This window comes from Trichosurus vulpecula, chromosome 3, assembly GCF_011100635.1.
Source record: "Trichosurus vulpecula isolate mTriVul1 chromosome 3, mTriVul1.pri, whole genome shotgun sequence".
NCBI classification, from domain to species: Eukaryota; Metazoa; Chordata; class Mammalia; order Diprotodontia; family Phalangeridae; genus Trichosurus; species Trichosurus vulpecula.
In genome coordinates this window covers 132,417,688-132,434,111 of record NC_050575.1, presented here as the reverse complement: position 1 = coordinate 132,434,111, position 16,424 = coordinate 132,417,688, and the positions used below count along the sequence as shown (strand labels likewise).

At 39.6% G+C, this 16,424-nt stretch overlaps 2 protein-coding genes across 3 annotated transcripts in view; one reads left to right on the top strand and one right to left on the bottom strand.

The window, feature by feature from the left end:
- RALGPS1 (Ral GEF with PH domain and SH3 binding motif 1) overlaps window positions 1–16,424 on the bottom strand; it is a 573,263-nt gene that overhangs the window by 288,028 nt on the left and 268,811 nt on the right. The window lies entirely within an intron of this gene.
- Window positions 1–16,424, top strand: part of ANGPTL2 (angiopoietin like 2) — a 64,302-nt gene that overhangs the window by 35,710 nt on the left and 12,168 nt on the right. For both annotated transcript variants that reach the window (XM_036750308.1, XM_036750309.1), the window contains exon 3: window positions 14,191–14,384. In XM_036750308.1, coding sequence (XP_036606203.1) covers window positions 14,191–14,384 — 194 coding nt within the window. The remainder of the gene's footprint in view (window positions 1–14,190; window positions 14,385–16,424) is intronic.

The following is a 16,424-nucleotide window of genomic DNA, read 5'->3' as shown; positions in this document are numbered from 1 at the left end:
GACTCCCATACAGACACCCAAAAAAACACAGAAAAGAGACTGAAAATCTCTGATTACCTTCCCCAAGGACTCAGGGCCACAAAATAAAAACAGAGGAAAATGGAGAGAAACCCCAAACCAATAGAGATGAATTGCTACAAACGGTGTCATCTGGAAATCTGATAAGCATGGCACCTCTGCCTTCACAAAATTAAAAGATCATAGATTTAGAGCTGTAAAGCCTTAGAGGTAATCCAATGTCACCCCCCTATTTTTACCTCAGATGAAGAAACTGAGGCCGAGAGAGGCCCAATAGAATGTAAGCTTTTTGAGGATAGGCACTATTTTAAAAAATATCCTCAGCACCTAACACAGTGTCTGGAACATAGTAGACACTTAATAAATGTTTGTTTCTGTTCAGTGTTAAGTGACCTGTCCAAGGTCACACAGGTAGCAAACTGGGTTGGGATTCAAAAAAGGGCTGAGAGTTTAACTGAAGTCCTCTGATTCCAAATCTAGCATCTTTCCGCTGCACTGTATTGTCTCAAAGTCACCAATAAACATGCTACATAGCGTAGGGCCATAGACGACTCTCTGGTGTACTCTACTATAAAAGAGCAGTCCAGGTTGAGAAAAAGCAATTAAAGATGACTCTTTGGGTCTCAATCTCACAGTGTTGTACTCAGAATGCTAAACAGAAATAATATGTAGCGTATTTGAATTTCTATGGATTAATAAACCATGGACATAGAAACCATAAACATCCTAGAAACTCAACCTCAAATTAAGAGAGTAGCAATTCAAACAGGTCTGCTGCCTCTACTTTCTTCTCCTTTCAATACATCCTTTACAGGCTGCCAGACTAATCTTCTTTATGCATAGATCAGGTCGTACGTATCCCTTCTCTGCTCAAAACTCTTGAAAGTCACTCTCTATTGCTTCCTCAGTTTGAAATCTCATCCAAAGCCCTTCACAGTCTGGCCTTGCCTTCCTCTTCTATTCTTCTCTCATTTTCTTTTCTATGTACTCTATACTCCAGGGAGCTAGAACTACTGTCCATCCTCAAACTGTAGCCTGCACATTCCTGGCTCTGTGCTTTTGATCAGGACTTTAGCTGCCCAGAGCACACTGATCTTTCCACTCCATCTCACTGTCCACTACTGTGACTTTATCGGATAATAAAATATTGGTAGATGGGTTGGAAATGTTGGGACCTCTCTACCTTAAGAGTTTGTGACAGAAGAGAAGAAAGCAAGAATAGCCTGATGTGTGTCCTAGATTTTTGGGAAGCAAATTTCACAAGATTCTGAGAAAGGATTTAAATTATATAGGGAAAGTCAACCCAAGAGGGATGGGAATCTCACAAGAATGAAATTCTGAGGATACTTTGATATCTGAATGATGTAGGCAATCTCTCCAATGGTGTACGTCTCAACTAATCCATGTCTTCCTCGCTGGTGAAAGCGGTGATATGTTCTCTTTTTTGAAACTCCTAAAATACATTTTTTGTTGTTCTTGCCAGTCTTAACTTATTCTTACAGGATCATGCCATGCTTTTTGCATTCATCCTCCATTAACTTCCATTGCTTTCCTCTTCTGGATATTTCTTTTTAAAATTTAAATTGGTCAGGGAGTTCCTTGTGCATAGACATTAATCTTTTTAAAAACTCTTTATTTTTCTCCTCATGGGAATGGTTTCTCTTTTTATATGCGGGATTTCATAATTGGGAACCTTCTGTTCCATGTGGGTGGACTTCCTTTGTAGATTTTTAGTCTCTGGGTTTCTATCTACCCTTTTCTGGAGTTCTTTGAAAAAAGTACACTCTGAAAGCCTGTTCTGCATATCAGGCTATGACTGGCTTTCTTCTTATGTTCTATCACAAATTATAAGATGCAGCGGTCACTTTTCCCACATGGTTCACATCATTTCCACCTCAGCAACAAGTTCTTCCTCATGGATGAGAATCAGATCTAGAAAAAAAGTTTGCTTCAGTGCTTCCTCTACCTTTTGAAAGATGAAACCGTTATTAAGACAAGTCAAGGAATTATTAGCTTCTCTGTTTTTGGCAGGGTGAGAGAGCTCTAACAGATGCCTACATAATTGAAGTGCCCCATAACTATTATATTATACCTCTGTGCAGGATTATAATCTCTTTCCCAAACTCATATGTTTCCTCTTTCTGTCCAAGAGATCTGTAATATATTCCAATGAAAATATTGCTTGTTTTGCCTCCATTTATCTTCTCCAAATACTCTCAACTATCCTTCCCCTCTCTGGTTCTTAGATTTCCTCATATATCTTTTTAATATTCAATGCTACTCTGCATCACTACACACACACACACACACACACACACACACACACACACACGTTTGTTTTACTTATCCTGTCTCTTTTGGATATGTTTTATTTTTTATTTAAGTTATGGCTTTCATCCTACCAAATTTCAGTGATAACTAGGAGGCTACATTTTCTTCCTTTCACTAGGATCTCTAGTTCATTTGCTTATTATTCATAAGTTGTGTATTTGTGAATAAACATTTGATATTTTGGACTTTTATTGTGCTAGTTCCTTTTATGCATTTTTCTCCTCTAACTTTCTGGGCATCACTATTAATTTTCCCTCCCATCTAACTACTTTCTATAGTATCTAACTTGGTTGGTATACATTCTTCTCCATTTTTCAGTTTAAAGTCCATCTGATGCTCATTTTTAAGACTCCAACCAAAAAAGTTTTGCTAGCCCTTGTTACGTATATTACATTCCTAGATGGAAATACCAAAGACAGGAGTCCGTATTTGATTCTAGAGGCATCACTATAACCACTGCAGCTTTTTGAGCAGTGAAATAACTTAGTCATATCATGCTTTAGGAATATCACTCAACAGCAATATGGAGGCTGGATTGGAAAGGGGATAGATGAAGCAGGGAGGTCAATTAGGAGGATATTGCATTAATTCCTACAAGAGGTGATAAACACCTGAACTAGGATAGTGGCTAGCTGAGTAGAAAGAAAATAGATCCAAGAAAATGTTTGGATGTAGAATAATCTAGACTTGACAACTGATTGGATTTGAGGGATAAGGAAGAATGATGTGTCAGGAATGAATCTAAGAACTGAAAAGATGGTGGTTCCTTAAGACAAACGGAGAATTTAGAAAGGAGTGGGTTTGGGGGAGGGGCAGGGAAATAATTTGTTCTATTTTAGAGAACACCACCTGTACCTGTGGTTTCTTGCCTATTACTTCTAGATTCTTTTGAGACAGTATTACTCATATCCTTACAAAGCATCCAAAATGATACTAGTCATCATCATTTGACTTAAGTCCTTGCTGATTGTTTTCATGTTGAAGAACAAACATTTTTGAAAGGAACACCTCATCATACCTTATAACCTGGAGAGAGTGGAAAGACCTTTTTTTTTCTAAAGGGAATACTTTCTGTGCTCACACTGTAAAACTTTCCTAGTAACAGAGAATTGACTAGCTGCCGAAACTGGACCTGGAATTTCCTACTGAAATACATCTGGTGCTTCTGTGATTCATAGCTTTAAGTGTTTCCTTTCACACTGGCCATGATTTTCAAGGGAAATGGTAGAGAGTTGGGGGTGGAGAGGCAGGAGAAGGTCATTTGAAAAGAAAAGGGAAAACACAGTATAAGGTAGGAGGAGTGATTTCTAAGTGTCACATTTTAGAAAGGACAGTAACAACCTTGAGCACATTTGGATAAGGGCAACCAAGATGGTGGAGGGATTGGAGACCAGGCCATATAAGAATTGGGTAAATAAATTGGGACTATTCAGCCTAAAGAAGAAAATAAAGAGAAGCTGGGGAAGAAGAAGGAGAGAAAGGAAGAAAGGCACAATGATCATTGTTTTTGAGTACTTTAACTACTGTCATATGAAAGAAGTATTAGAAGATTATTCTCCTTAGTCCTAAAGGCCAGAACTAGGAGCAATGGATGAAAGATGAAAAGATGCAGATTTCAGTTAAACATAAGGGAAAGAAAATAATCCCTAACAGTTATGGTGGGCTAAGAGTGGAATAGGCTTCATCAAGATATAAAAAAACTTCTTCATCACTGGAGACCTTCATGTAAGGGCAGCATGAACATTTGTCAGGGATCTTTTTGAGGGAACTCTCATTCAAATATGCCAAGTCAGGTTGTGCCAAGTCAGATCCTCTTTAACTTTGAGATTCTGTGATTCAGCAAAGTTGAAGCTTTTGCTGTTTGCTTTGATATTTGGATCAATGTGTGATTTCATCAGTGTGGATATTCTCTTTGTGGACCCATGAATGCATACATTCAAACTAGCCACACCTCATTCTATGCCATTCTTATCAAGTTTCCCTATAAGTCATCCAGAAAGAATCTACCTCACTCCCTAGAGGCCCTTCACTTATCCTTTTTTGTTTTTAAATTCTGGAAGGTACCAGTGTCTCCAGTTGTATTGATTCTACGTCCTCATCATGTGACCATTTAACCTTTTCTTCTGCTCAGATGCTGATAGCTTTCAACCTAATTCTTACTCATCAAGTCACCCCCAATTTGATGATGAGCTAGAATGTGACTGCATTCCCTCACAGGCTTGTATGGTGACATCATTGTATTTTAAGTTTAAACATGACAAAAGGGCAAAGAGTTTGACTTTACTCTGATATTGAATTTGCAACTTATTTTTATGATTCCATATTTGTTTTCTAGTTTTTTGGCCTGAAATTCCTCTTTTTTAATTTAAAAATGCTTTTCACCACAGCTGAAATTAAGGCATCTTGCTCTAGTGGAAAGATAGTATTGGAGTCCAATATCTACCTACAAGCCCAGCTCTGTCACTTACAATCTTGGGCTTATCACTTTCCCTTTCTACAACTCAATTACTTCCACTGTAAAATAAGAGAATTGGACTAAATGATATTGAGTGTCCAGCTCTAAATCCCACAATCCTGAGATTCAAAGAGTTTGTTACTATTTTGGTTGTTTGGAAATCTGCCCTACCAAGAGCTGTCAGGTTCCCAAGAACACATGGAGAACTAATGAATCTGCTAAATAAAAGCACACATCTAAAGATCTAAAAAATAAAACACCCTAGTTTTTCAAAAAGTATAATATGGATGCTAGCAACCAAAGAATTACCTATGTATATGAAATTATATATGTGGTATACTATATATATTTGTGTACATATATACATGTTATATAAAGGACTCATGATTTCATTAGTATAAGATACTTTTAATGAAGAAACCTTCTCTACCAATGTAATTTGGCATCTAATAATCCTAGAGAGTTTCCTAGATCACCAAGAAGCTACGTGACTTGCCCAGAGCCACATAGATGGTACAGGTCAAAAGAAGGACTCAAAGCAATACTCCTGGCTTGGAGTCCAGCTCTCTATCCACTATTCCATGTTGCCTCCCCCCCACTACATACATGCACACACATTTTCACACAGACACATATTAGTGAAGAGTAATTGTACTGTATGTGAAGGATCTGTGACTTCTTTAATCTGAATGCTCCCTCCACTGAAGCTGATCACATCTAATATCTATCTCAGAGTTGGAAGAGACCTTAAGAATTATCTAGCCCAGGGGGTCTGTGGATAGATTTCAGGGGGGATGCTGTGAACTTAAATGGAGAAAAAAAATCATCTTTATTTCAGTAGGTTGATTTCCTTTATGCTACATATTTATTTTGCATCAAAAAACATCATCCTGAGAAGGAATTCATAGGGTTCACCAGGCTGACACAAAGAAGGGGAACAGCTCCTGCATGAGCCCAGCCTCATTTCATAAATAAGGAAACTAAGGCCTAAAGAGGAAATACGATTTGTGCCAGACCACCAGCCAGGAAGTGAAAGAACTGAGAGACTTGGATCCAAGTTTTCTAACTTCAGGCCCAGTGCACTTTCTCCTATACAATTCTCACTCCTGCCTCTTCTATATTGTAATAGACCTAGGTTCTTCATTAGTTTCTGAGGCTAAAATGTGTCTTATCATCCAGAAACTAACATAAGCTCCAAGACTCCAGATCAGAGATTAAGAGCTGGAAGGAACTCCAAAGGCCATCTAGTTCAACTGCCTCATTTTACAGATGAGAAAACTGACACTCAGAAAGACTAAATAACTTGTCTAGGGTCATGCAATTAGTATGTGTCAGAGACAGGATTTGAGCCCAGGTTGTTGTTACTATAAGTTCATGACTCCACCTACCACGCCACATTGCCTTGCTTCATCAATAGCAACTTAGAAGGCATGAGTTTCTGTGGCCAAAAATATTCATCAATCCCTGGCAAATCTGTTAGTGGTGTGTCTCTCCACACATAGTGTGGTCCTTGGATGACACACATGCAGTCTATTGGTGGGCTCATACTTTCACCTTTGGTGGAACCTGCAAGGTTTTACACTCATTTAGCCTGGCCCTTGAGAGACCAGGGCACCTACCATACTATGCTGAAGCATTAAGGGAGGCCAGCATTAGAGGGAGCAGTAATTGCCATAATAAAATAAAATCCATAAGCGACAGAAATCCTCTCAAAGCCAATATGCTAAAGCTGTAGAAGGCTCTATCAAAAGCCTGTGGATGTCTAGACCATTAACATTTTTATGTTGGTCATCCACATTTACATTTTACACGGTTGTAAAAATCCCACAGGGCTAGAGCAGGAATCAGAAAGACCAAAGAAGTCTTGTTTAGCAAATTTTTTCACTTACTTTCCTCCCCTTCAGAAGCCCAAATAAAAACCAAGTTTAACTGAAGAGCTCAAAGCACATCTTGTGGTCTGAGCAGTAACAGTAAGAGGGAGCTGAGGACTCAGAAGGGACATGCTTTTCTTTCCCTTAGGCCTGGCAGTATTTTTGCTGAAGCAAAGTAAATATGATTGAATTGAGTGCTGAGGGGATCAGAAAGGAGGAAGAGGCCAGCTGCCTCCTCGCTTAACACAGTAAAATAAATGGAAAAGAAAGAGAGCTCTATTATCAGCATATGGGCAGAACAAGTCCCCGGGCTGGCCAGAGAAGGGGAAACTGGCCTCTTTGGGAGCCAGGACTCCCAACTGATATAGGGGCAGAAACAAGCAAGTTCACTTTTTCTACCCCTCTGCACTGAAGGAATAGGTGGGGGGAAATGTAGAATGTGGAAATGTTTACAGGGCCAGGAAGATAGTTTTTTGTACATTGCCTTTCAGGTACCTAAGGTACTAAGCATTTTTGTCAAGCAGGCAGGCACCTCCTCTCCTTCCCATCCCCAAATGCTATTCTCCCTCTAGACCAGGGATGAGAAACTTGTGGCCTCAAGGCCACACGTGGTCCTCTAGGTCCTCAAGTGCGGCCCTTTGACTGAATCCAAACTTCACAGAACAACTCCTCTGAATAAAAAGATTTGTTCTGTAAAACAAACTAAGTCAAAAGGCTGCACCCAAGGACCTAGAAGGCCACATATGGCTTCAAGGCCACAGGTTCCCCACCCGTGTTCTAGACTAGGGGATCTTAACTTGGGGTCTGAAGTTAGATTTCAGAGGGTCTGTTAACTCGAATGTGAAAAATAGTCTTTATTTTTTACTAACTTCTTACCGAAATTCAGTATTTCCTACAATTATTTAAAAGCATTATTCTAAGAAGTCTATAGACCACCAGACTGCCAAAGGAGTTCATGACCCAAAAGAAGGTAAAACTTTTGCTCCAGAAACCCCAAACACTATTTCTACATGTGGAGCTTCCTAGAACACTAAGGATATGCCCCCTGGAGACCTCTGTCCAATTCCCATGGACTCTTGTCTAAAGAGTTTTTTTCCTCCAAAATCACATATAAGGAAGTCTAGAAGGGGACAGTAAGACTCAGAGACTCTTCCTACCAAATCTGTCATCACAGGAATTAGGGATTTGAGTTAAGAAAAACAGATTTATATTATGTTAGTAACAGGATCTCAAGAACAGTGTTGTCGGAGGGAAATAATTACAGATATGGAGTTAGGAGATATGAATTTCACAGCAGTTTCTGACACTTAATTGGCCTCTCAGCTTTAATTTCCTCATCACTGCTTGTACCTCCCCAAGTTCCTGGGATCACAGATTTAGAGCTGGAAACCATCTAGTTCCACACTTTCATTTTCCAGATAATGAAACTGAGTTATTCTGAAGAAAGTGTTTGTGTGACCCTTAAACAGTAAATGCATGTGAGCCATTTCAGTTATGTGGTCCAACTCATTCCATTTACAGACTAAGAGACTAAGGCCTGGAGAGGTGAAGTCATCTGACGAACAGTGAGCAAACAGATTCCCTCACTCGCCCCTTTTAGAAAGATGAAACTGAGGAGTTTAATTGGGTTTTTATTTTATGAAGACTGAATTCTTGCCTATCCTTATTTAAGTCCAGCTAAAATATCACATCCTCCAGGAAGCCTTCTCTGATCCCTCCCTAACCACTAGCTAGAAATGACCTCTCCCCTTTGGAGCTCATACATTACTTTGTTTTTTCCTTGACTTATTCTTAAAAAAAAAAAATAAAACAATCCAAAGCAAAACAAACAAACAAAACCAACCAGATCAATGATTTTATTTATGTAGGAAACTTGTTGGGAGGAACTTATTCTACCAACGTAGATATGAAACTGTTCAAATTAGATTCTGGAGAGCAGCTTTGGGGCACTGAGAGGTTAGACGACCTGCCCAAGTCTCACAACCAGTACATGTCAGAGGTGGGGCATAGAGCTCCATTTTCAATTTCCCCATGCCCATTTCTTTTCCTCCCACTCCGCACTGGTTTTCATGTCGAACGGTCCGGATGAGTGTCCCTAGACACCCTCTCTTCTCCTCTCCTCTCCTCTCCTTATGAGTACTTATGAGTAACTTGTTTAGATAAGTCTAATTCAATTATATAATTTTGTATGCCACATTATAAAATATCTATAGATTTGTAATATATTATACAATGGGCTGCATGAATGAAAAAGAGGATGGGTTGGTTTTGTGGGAACAATGAGAAATAATGGATAGCTGGTAAGCTGGATTGGTGGTGCCCTCATTAGGTTGGGACAAGAGAGGAAGACCTTTAGTACGCTGGGTAGATCTTCTTTGGCAAACTTATAGGAGATCATGAGCAAGAGTTGTATGGCTGGGTGGAGCAGAACAGAGAGGAGAGAGTACCTTTACTGAAGAAATCACAGATCCATTCGAGTATTGAGTATAAGCTGTATGTCCTTGTAGCCAAAGTATATCAATTTTTAAAAATCTCCTTTCTGAACTATAACCTCCATGAGGGCAAGAAATGCATCTTATAAAACCTTTGTATCTCTCCTGGTGTCCAGCCAAAAAGCCTTGTGAACTACAAACATTTAATTAATATTAATTCCTTATTTTACCCACCCCTCTAAAAGTCCTAAAATAACTATAAAAAAGACATATGAAGAAAGATACTATCTGCATCCAGAGAAAGCACTGATAAGAATAATTTTACATATATGTATATATATATATATATGTATATGTATATACTTATTTGGGTCTAATAACAGCCATAGCTAGGATTGGGGGGTGGGGAAGAGGGAAGGAAAAAAACAAAATATGCCTAATAATTTTGTTGTATATTTGAAAGAAACAGCAAATTGTGCTTAGCAGATGTGCAGTTTCATGTGCAATCATCTTTTTATTATATGATATGAAAACGTTTATTTTATTCCACAAATTAAAAAAATAATTAATATTAATTAAGGAAGATGAAGGGGATACGAATGATTAAGGGTACTTTCAGAATTGCACACGGGAACTCAACTAAGCTGTTAACTGACTAGGCTCACCTTTAATAAACCCCACTATACAAAGATATTTTACCCCAGCCTGTGGCTGGAAAATATAACCAAGTGTCTGCATTCAAAGCCCCCATAATGGCAGGGAAGGTTCAATTATATTCAGAGTCAAGCTTATGTCCCACCTAGTAATGGTGGGTATACTTCCTTTCACTTGGGTCAGGTTATACCATAAGTTGTCCACAAAGTCTAAATATAGTCTTAATATAGCCAGCCTTCAAATATCCGTGTGAAAAAGCCAATGTCTGGGCTGTCGGCTTAGGCTTCTCCTTCCATTATCATTCTGTATGCCAGTGTTATTGTTGGCAAAGGGCTCAGTTCTAAATTACCCTCTAGAAGGCAAGCCAAAGTCAGCGCTGGCGGGGCTGTTTGGAGTTTTCCAAAGGAAAAGGTTTGCCTACTGCACATTTCAAATTCTGCTTCATTAACAAAAATTTATTGTAGTTTTTAAAAATTATTTCAATATTTTTTCATGGTCTTAAAAACTCCACTGAACCTCAGTGCAATTAATACCCTTTCAAAGCGAACACATCTTACTAATCTAGTATTCTGCCTGGCAGAAATTGCATGGCAAATATTCCAGCCACTTCAAATATGTTAAATCCTTTCTTTAAAAAAATGGTGCTTCTTCACAGAATCACAGAAACTCCCAGTCATCTAGTTTCATATGCCTCAAAGCAGGAATCCCCTCCAGAGCATCCCTAACAAGTGGCCCATCCATTCTTGGCCTGAAGACCTCTGGAGATAAGAGCTTAGAATCTTCTGGGGCAGCCCACTGCACTTGGGGCAGCTGGTGCTATTAGGAATCTTTGTCTTATATCAAACTAGTAGCTGTCTTGCTGCAGCTTCCATCCATTGCTCCGAGTTCTGACCTTGGGAGCCAACCAGATCATGTCTAGTTTGTCTTCTATGTAATGGCCTTCCAGATACTAAAATATAATTACCATTCCTTCCCTAAATTTTCTTTCCTCCAGGCTAAACATAACAACAACTAGTATTTATAAAGCATTAAGGTTTTCAAAGCACTTTATGAATAAATATTATGTCATTTTCTCTTCAGAACAGCCCAGGGAAGTAGGTGCTATTAATAGACCCACTTTACAGATGGGGAAAATGAGGCAGACAGAGGTTAAGTGACTTGCCCAGGGCTAGTAAGTGTCTGAAGCTAGATTTTAACTCAAGTCTTCCTGAGTCAGGTCCAGCACTCTCGTCACTGTACCACTTAGATGCCAGTTCCTCCAGTTGTCACAGGACAGGTTTTCAGTTTTGCTCCCCATCTTGGTTGCTTTTTTCAAAATATGCTTTAGTTTGTCAATGTCCTTCATAAAATATGGAACTCAAACCAAATGTAACACTCCAGATAAGGTCTTGTATGAGCAGAATCATGTTCCCTGTACCAGACACTCAATTTCTTTTAATGTAACCTAACAGATCATGATATCTTTTGTTGGCTGTCATGAACTGGAAACATATTATTAGTCAGAATCAAAGAATTCAACAGCACTGGGCTAGGCACTGGGAGAGATGAAGTTTAGATAAGACATAGTCTTTATGCACAAGGAACAAGTTTAGTGGTAGAGAATAAGACATCAACATTGACAATTCTTAGTAGGTTTTGTATAAATGTTTATTTTCTTCCCTTCCCTAATACCCAAATACATCATAGGATTACAAAAGAAAGTGCTATGTGAGTGTTAGGTGAGTTCCAATGGAAAGGTTGCAGCACCATTTCAGCGTTAGTGTACTCTATAAATGGGAGCTATTATTATTTGTGGGGGTAATGCTTAGGAAGGGCTCTCTAAAGGAGGTGTCTTCTAAGTTGTACTTTAAAAGATGAACAGGAATTCAACATGGAAAGGAGGGGAGGGTGGACATTCCATGCCTAGGGAATAATGTGAGCAAAGATAGGAAGGTAGAAACACACGGGGAATGTCTGGGGATCAGAGGGTAGTCCACGGGGCTTAGCAAGGAACAACATGAGATAAGGCTAGAGAGGATGGGGAGAGTCATCAGATTGTGGAGGGGCTTGAATGTGTAAGCAAGGAAGTCTAAACTTTACTCAGTAGTGACTAAAGAGTCGCTGAGGTTTTTGAGCTAAGGAGAAGGATTATCAGACTTATAAGGAAGATTATTGTAGCAGAATGAATTGGAATAGGACTAGAGAATAGAAGCAGATATTTTAAGACCCTATTAAAATACCTCAGGTATTTAGTAATGATAACCTGTACCTGAGTAACAGCAAGATTTGTGGGTTGGGGGTAGAGATATATTAGGGCAGAGAACAATCAGGATTGGTTAGGAGGAGAAGGGGGTGGCACATGAAGAAAGCAACTAGGGGAGAAGAAATGAATGGGAAGCAGTAGTGTGTGAATATCTATGCAGTTGTGACTAGAGAGGGGGGCAGCCTGTTGCCACTCCATCTTCCCTGTCTTCTGTCAACTTGTGACCTCACTCTGCCCTACTTTCTTACCATCAGTCCCTACAGGGGTGTGGATCCAGTGAACCACAAAGCTCAGAGCTGGTGGACTCTGGACGGCCATCAGAAGAAAGTGCTCAACCCCTTTCATGCTGGCACATGGGGAAGGTCTAGTTGCCTGACCCTAGTTACAGTTCGGGGTGTTAGCAGTGGGAGCTGAGAGAAGGGGATAGATATAGGAGATATTATAGAGATAGAATTAATATAGCTTAGAGACAGATTAGATAGGAGAAAGGTGGGAAAAAGAAGAGTCAAAAATAACTACCAGGTGGAGAACATGAGGGACTGAGTGAAAAAAATGACATCATAAGGAAGAGAGCAGAGTTGGCTTTATTTTTGTCTTTATACAACACCTGGCACATAGTAGGTGCTTACTGAAGTGAACTGGGCAAACAAAAATAATAAACTTGTTTTTTGGACAAACTGAGATCATCTTTATAATAATTTATATGCTGGGGAGAAAACCACAAATCTTTTCATTAAAAAAAATCTAATACAAAACTAATTGGATGGGGATGATTTGGGTTTTTTTAATTTGGGAGGGCTTTTAAAATAGTTTTCTCCATAGTTTTTTGACATTTTCACTGACATATTCTATCAGATATACCTGCAATGCTCAGTTTCGCCCATCTTTAGTGCCATACAATGGCAGTGGAGTCATCCCACATTCACACTTTAAACTTATGCCATACCCTCACCCACTGACTTCCATTCTCTATGGAGGATCTCCCTGGGTTCCCTCCCACCATGGACACAGAACAGGAAGATTCTTCTCTGCCAGTAACATGTTTAAGATGGCTTCTACCACCCATTTCTTAGAATTTATTATGAGGAGGACAGCAAATAAGAATTGGGATCATGGGACAGAAAAATCAATACTGTCTGCTGACATTTTGTGAGGAAACAGCAGCCTCATTGCCATGTCTCCAGTTCCATCAGGAGCCTGGGAAGGCAGCCAGAGTCAGCCAATGAATGAGCAGAGTGCATTAAAGTACATGCCATGTGAAGTGCCAAATAAGTAAACAGATGAGGAACTTGGGGGTATGAAATAAGGCTAAAGCCAAAGGAAGTTCCCTTCCAGAGAGAGTTTTACTAGGAATAGTAATAGTAAGAACAACATATATTTATAGAGTTCTTTAAGGTTTATAAAGTGTTTCTTTAGGACAATGGCTGTGTGTGCTATGAAAGGTAGAAAAACTAATGATTGAAAAATGAATGAAAAAGCATTTATTAAGGACTTATTAAGTGCCAGGCACTGTGCTAAGCACTAGGGATACAGATATAAAAATGAGATAGTACCTACCCTCAAGATGCATTCAAGTACCTGCATTCTATGGGGAGAGATGAGGTGGGGGAAATAACACATGTATGGGAGGGATACTTAAGGAAGGGAGGGTCTGGACAATCACAAGGATGGTAGGTTGAGCCATAGGGTAGTCAAATGACATACCCTTTTCAGGAACAATATTAATATGGTAGTATTGATTTGATTTTCAAGACCAGAACAGAAGGTGAATAGCAAAGAGGAGGGTACATTTGTGGTGGCAAGGTGGATGGTGGTATGAAATGGAAAGCATGTTCTCTTCTGGTGGTCTGGGGCCAGATAGATATAGTAAGCTGGTTGAGTTTATACTCATTCACTGAACAATCAAGACAGTTTGATCATGGTAGGAGTTCCAGGGTAAGATTAACTCAAGTGACTTAAGGCATTTTTCAGGTGGTTGAGTCTAGAGGTATTGTTCTAGGTGGGATAAAAATACCTGGTTTCTCTGAAGCTACACACCCTGGCCTCTTTTGTAGTTCAGCACAAAGCAGGATAGCTCCAGAGAGAGTTTCTGTTGGGGCTGGAGATTAGACAGGTAGTCACAGGTAGTGACATTTATGATCATCCTTGGTTACTCTATGATAGACCAGCATGTTTTTACTCATACAGGCCCATGGAGAGACTGTCTTCAGGCACTGGAGGATGGCCATGACACCAGTTCCATCTATCTTGTGAAGCCTGAAAATACTAATCGACTTATGCAGGTTTGGTGTGACCAGAGACATGACCCTGGTGGCTGGACTGTTATACAGAGACGACTTGATGGATCTGTCAACTTTTTCCGGAATTGGGAGACTTATAAGGTAAGAGCCAGGGACATTCATCTTTTTTGTCTCACTTAACAAACTGCAGGGGCTCCCTATCACTCCCAGGATCAAATATGAAATCAAAAAGTCCTTCATAACTTGGTCCCTTTGTACTTTTCCAGTTTTATTACAATTTCCTCCCCATGACACTGCATCTTCTGACTGTATCTTTTCATTGTCTGTCCTCTATACCTGGAATGCTCACTCTCTCTGATTGTTTTTGCCTCCTGGCCTCCCTGACTCCCTTCAAGACTCAGCTCAAATCCCACCTGATTCAAGAAGCCTGCTCTATTCTCTTCCCCAAACACATGCACTAATTAGCTCCTTCCCTCTAAACTTACCTTCCATTTAACCTGGATATAACTTGTATATACCTAGTCATTTACATATCTTTCTCCATTATAAGGTAAGCTCCTTGGGAATAGGGATTATTTCTTCCTTTCCTTATATCCTTAGCACTTTGTATAGTGTCTGACACATAGTAAGTGCTTCATAAATGCTTTTGACTTGTTAACTTGACAAAAACCCCTTGAACTCTACTGATTTTGAAGGAAAAACTTCTCATTGAAAGAAGGATAATATCTGTTCAGAAAAAAAACTTGCTTTGTTAAATGTTACCTGCAAAGATATTTTCAGCATGAAGGTCAAGAATGACAAAGGAGCTAAGATATAAATCTAATGAGGAGGTTCATGATAATACTGTCTCTAAAAACACCTTCCACTAGGAACTATCTTATTCTTGTGAGCCTCTTAAATCTCTAATAGAAGCCCAGAGTCACTCAATCTTTGTCCTTACAAGTCTCATGTGGTGAAATTGGAATTTATTTCTGGTTTGTAGGAAATACCTTTACCCCCAATACTGGATGTGAGAAAAATTTTCACTCCTAGCCCTAGGTGTGGAAATACTCTCACCCCAATCTTGGGCATGGAAAATACCCTTGATTCCATCCCCATATACGGGAAAAAATCTTTATTTCCATCCCTGTTGTGAAACATAACCTCCTTTCTATCCCCAGGTATGGAAAAATATCCTTACTACCAACCCAGAGCATGGGAAATACCCCTTTTGTCAGCCCTGAGCAGGGCAAAAATCCTTGCTCTAAGCCCTGTGTATGTGAAATACCTGTATTTCCATCTCTGAGTTCTAGCCCTAGAAAATAGTTTCACATCCAACCATAGGTGTTGGAACCTCTTATTCCTTCCCTGAGTATATGAAAGTCCTCCATTCTAAGGTCTAGGTGAAGACTCAAAGAGTTGCTTCTACTAGAAAAGCCCATACTTTTACTAGACCAACGGCATCTACTCTAATTACTGAGATTTCCAGGCTGCTCCTTCACATACCAGGTTAGTCAGAAACTGCTGAAGTTTCTGACTGAAGTTTCTACAAGCTGGAGGCTTCTCTCCTCTCTTTCATCTACCATCACAGATTCACCTTAAATACTTCTTCCCTCATCTTCTTCCCTTCTTACTGGAAAATAACTCAGGGACTGATTATAGATGATTATATTCTATTGTCATGATTGCTGTAACATAGTATTTCTTTGCTATAACACAGCATATCAGCTCAGAGGTCTCCCCATCTTGAACGAAATAACAACTTTGATTTAATCATGCAGCTTCCTTTCCCCCACCTCTGAGCCACCATCCTATTTTTTTTTCTTTCCATCACCAAAGTTCTCAAACCCGTGCATATTCCTATTGCCTCCAAAGCATCCCACTCTGTCCCTTATTAATTCCCTTCATTCTGGCTTCCAGAAATTGCTTTCTTGAAGGTTGGCAATGATCCTTGCCAAATCCGATGGTCATGCTACTCTCTTTCTTCTCAATCTCTTTCCAGGATTTGGCAGTTGACCATACCCTCCTGCTTGAAATTCCCTCTTCCCTTGGCTTCCCTTTAGTATACTGGATGAGTTCTCTTTCAACCTCTTTGACAGTTCTCTTTTTTCTTTGCTGGCTCCTCTTCTTTCCATCCAACTCTAGGCATCCCCCAGGGCTTAGTCATTGGCCCCCTGCTCTTATTTCCTCCTCCTACAGATT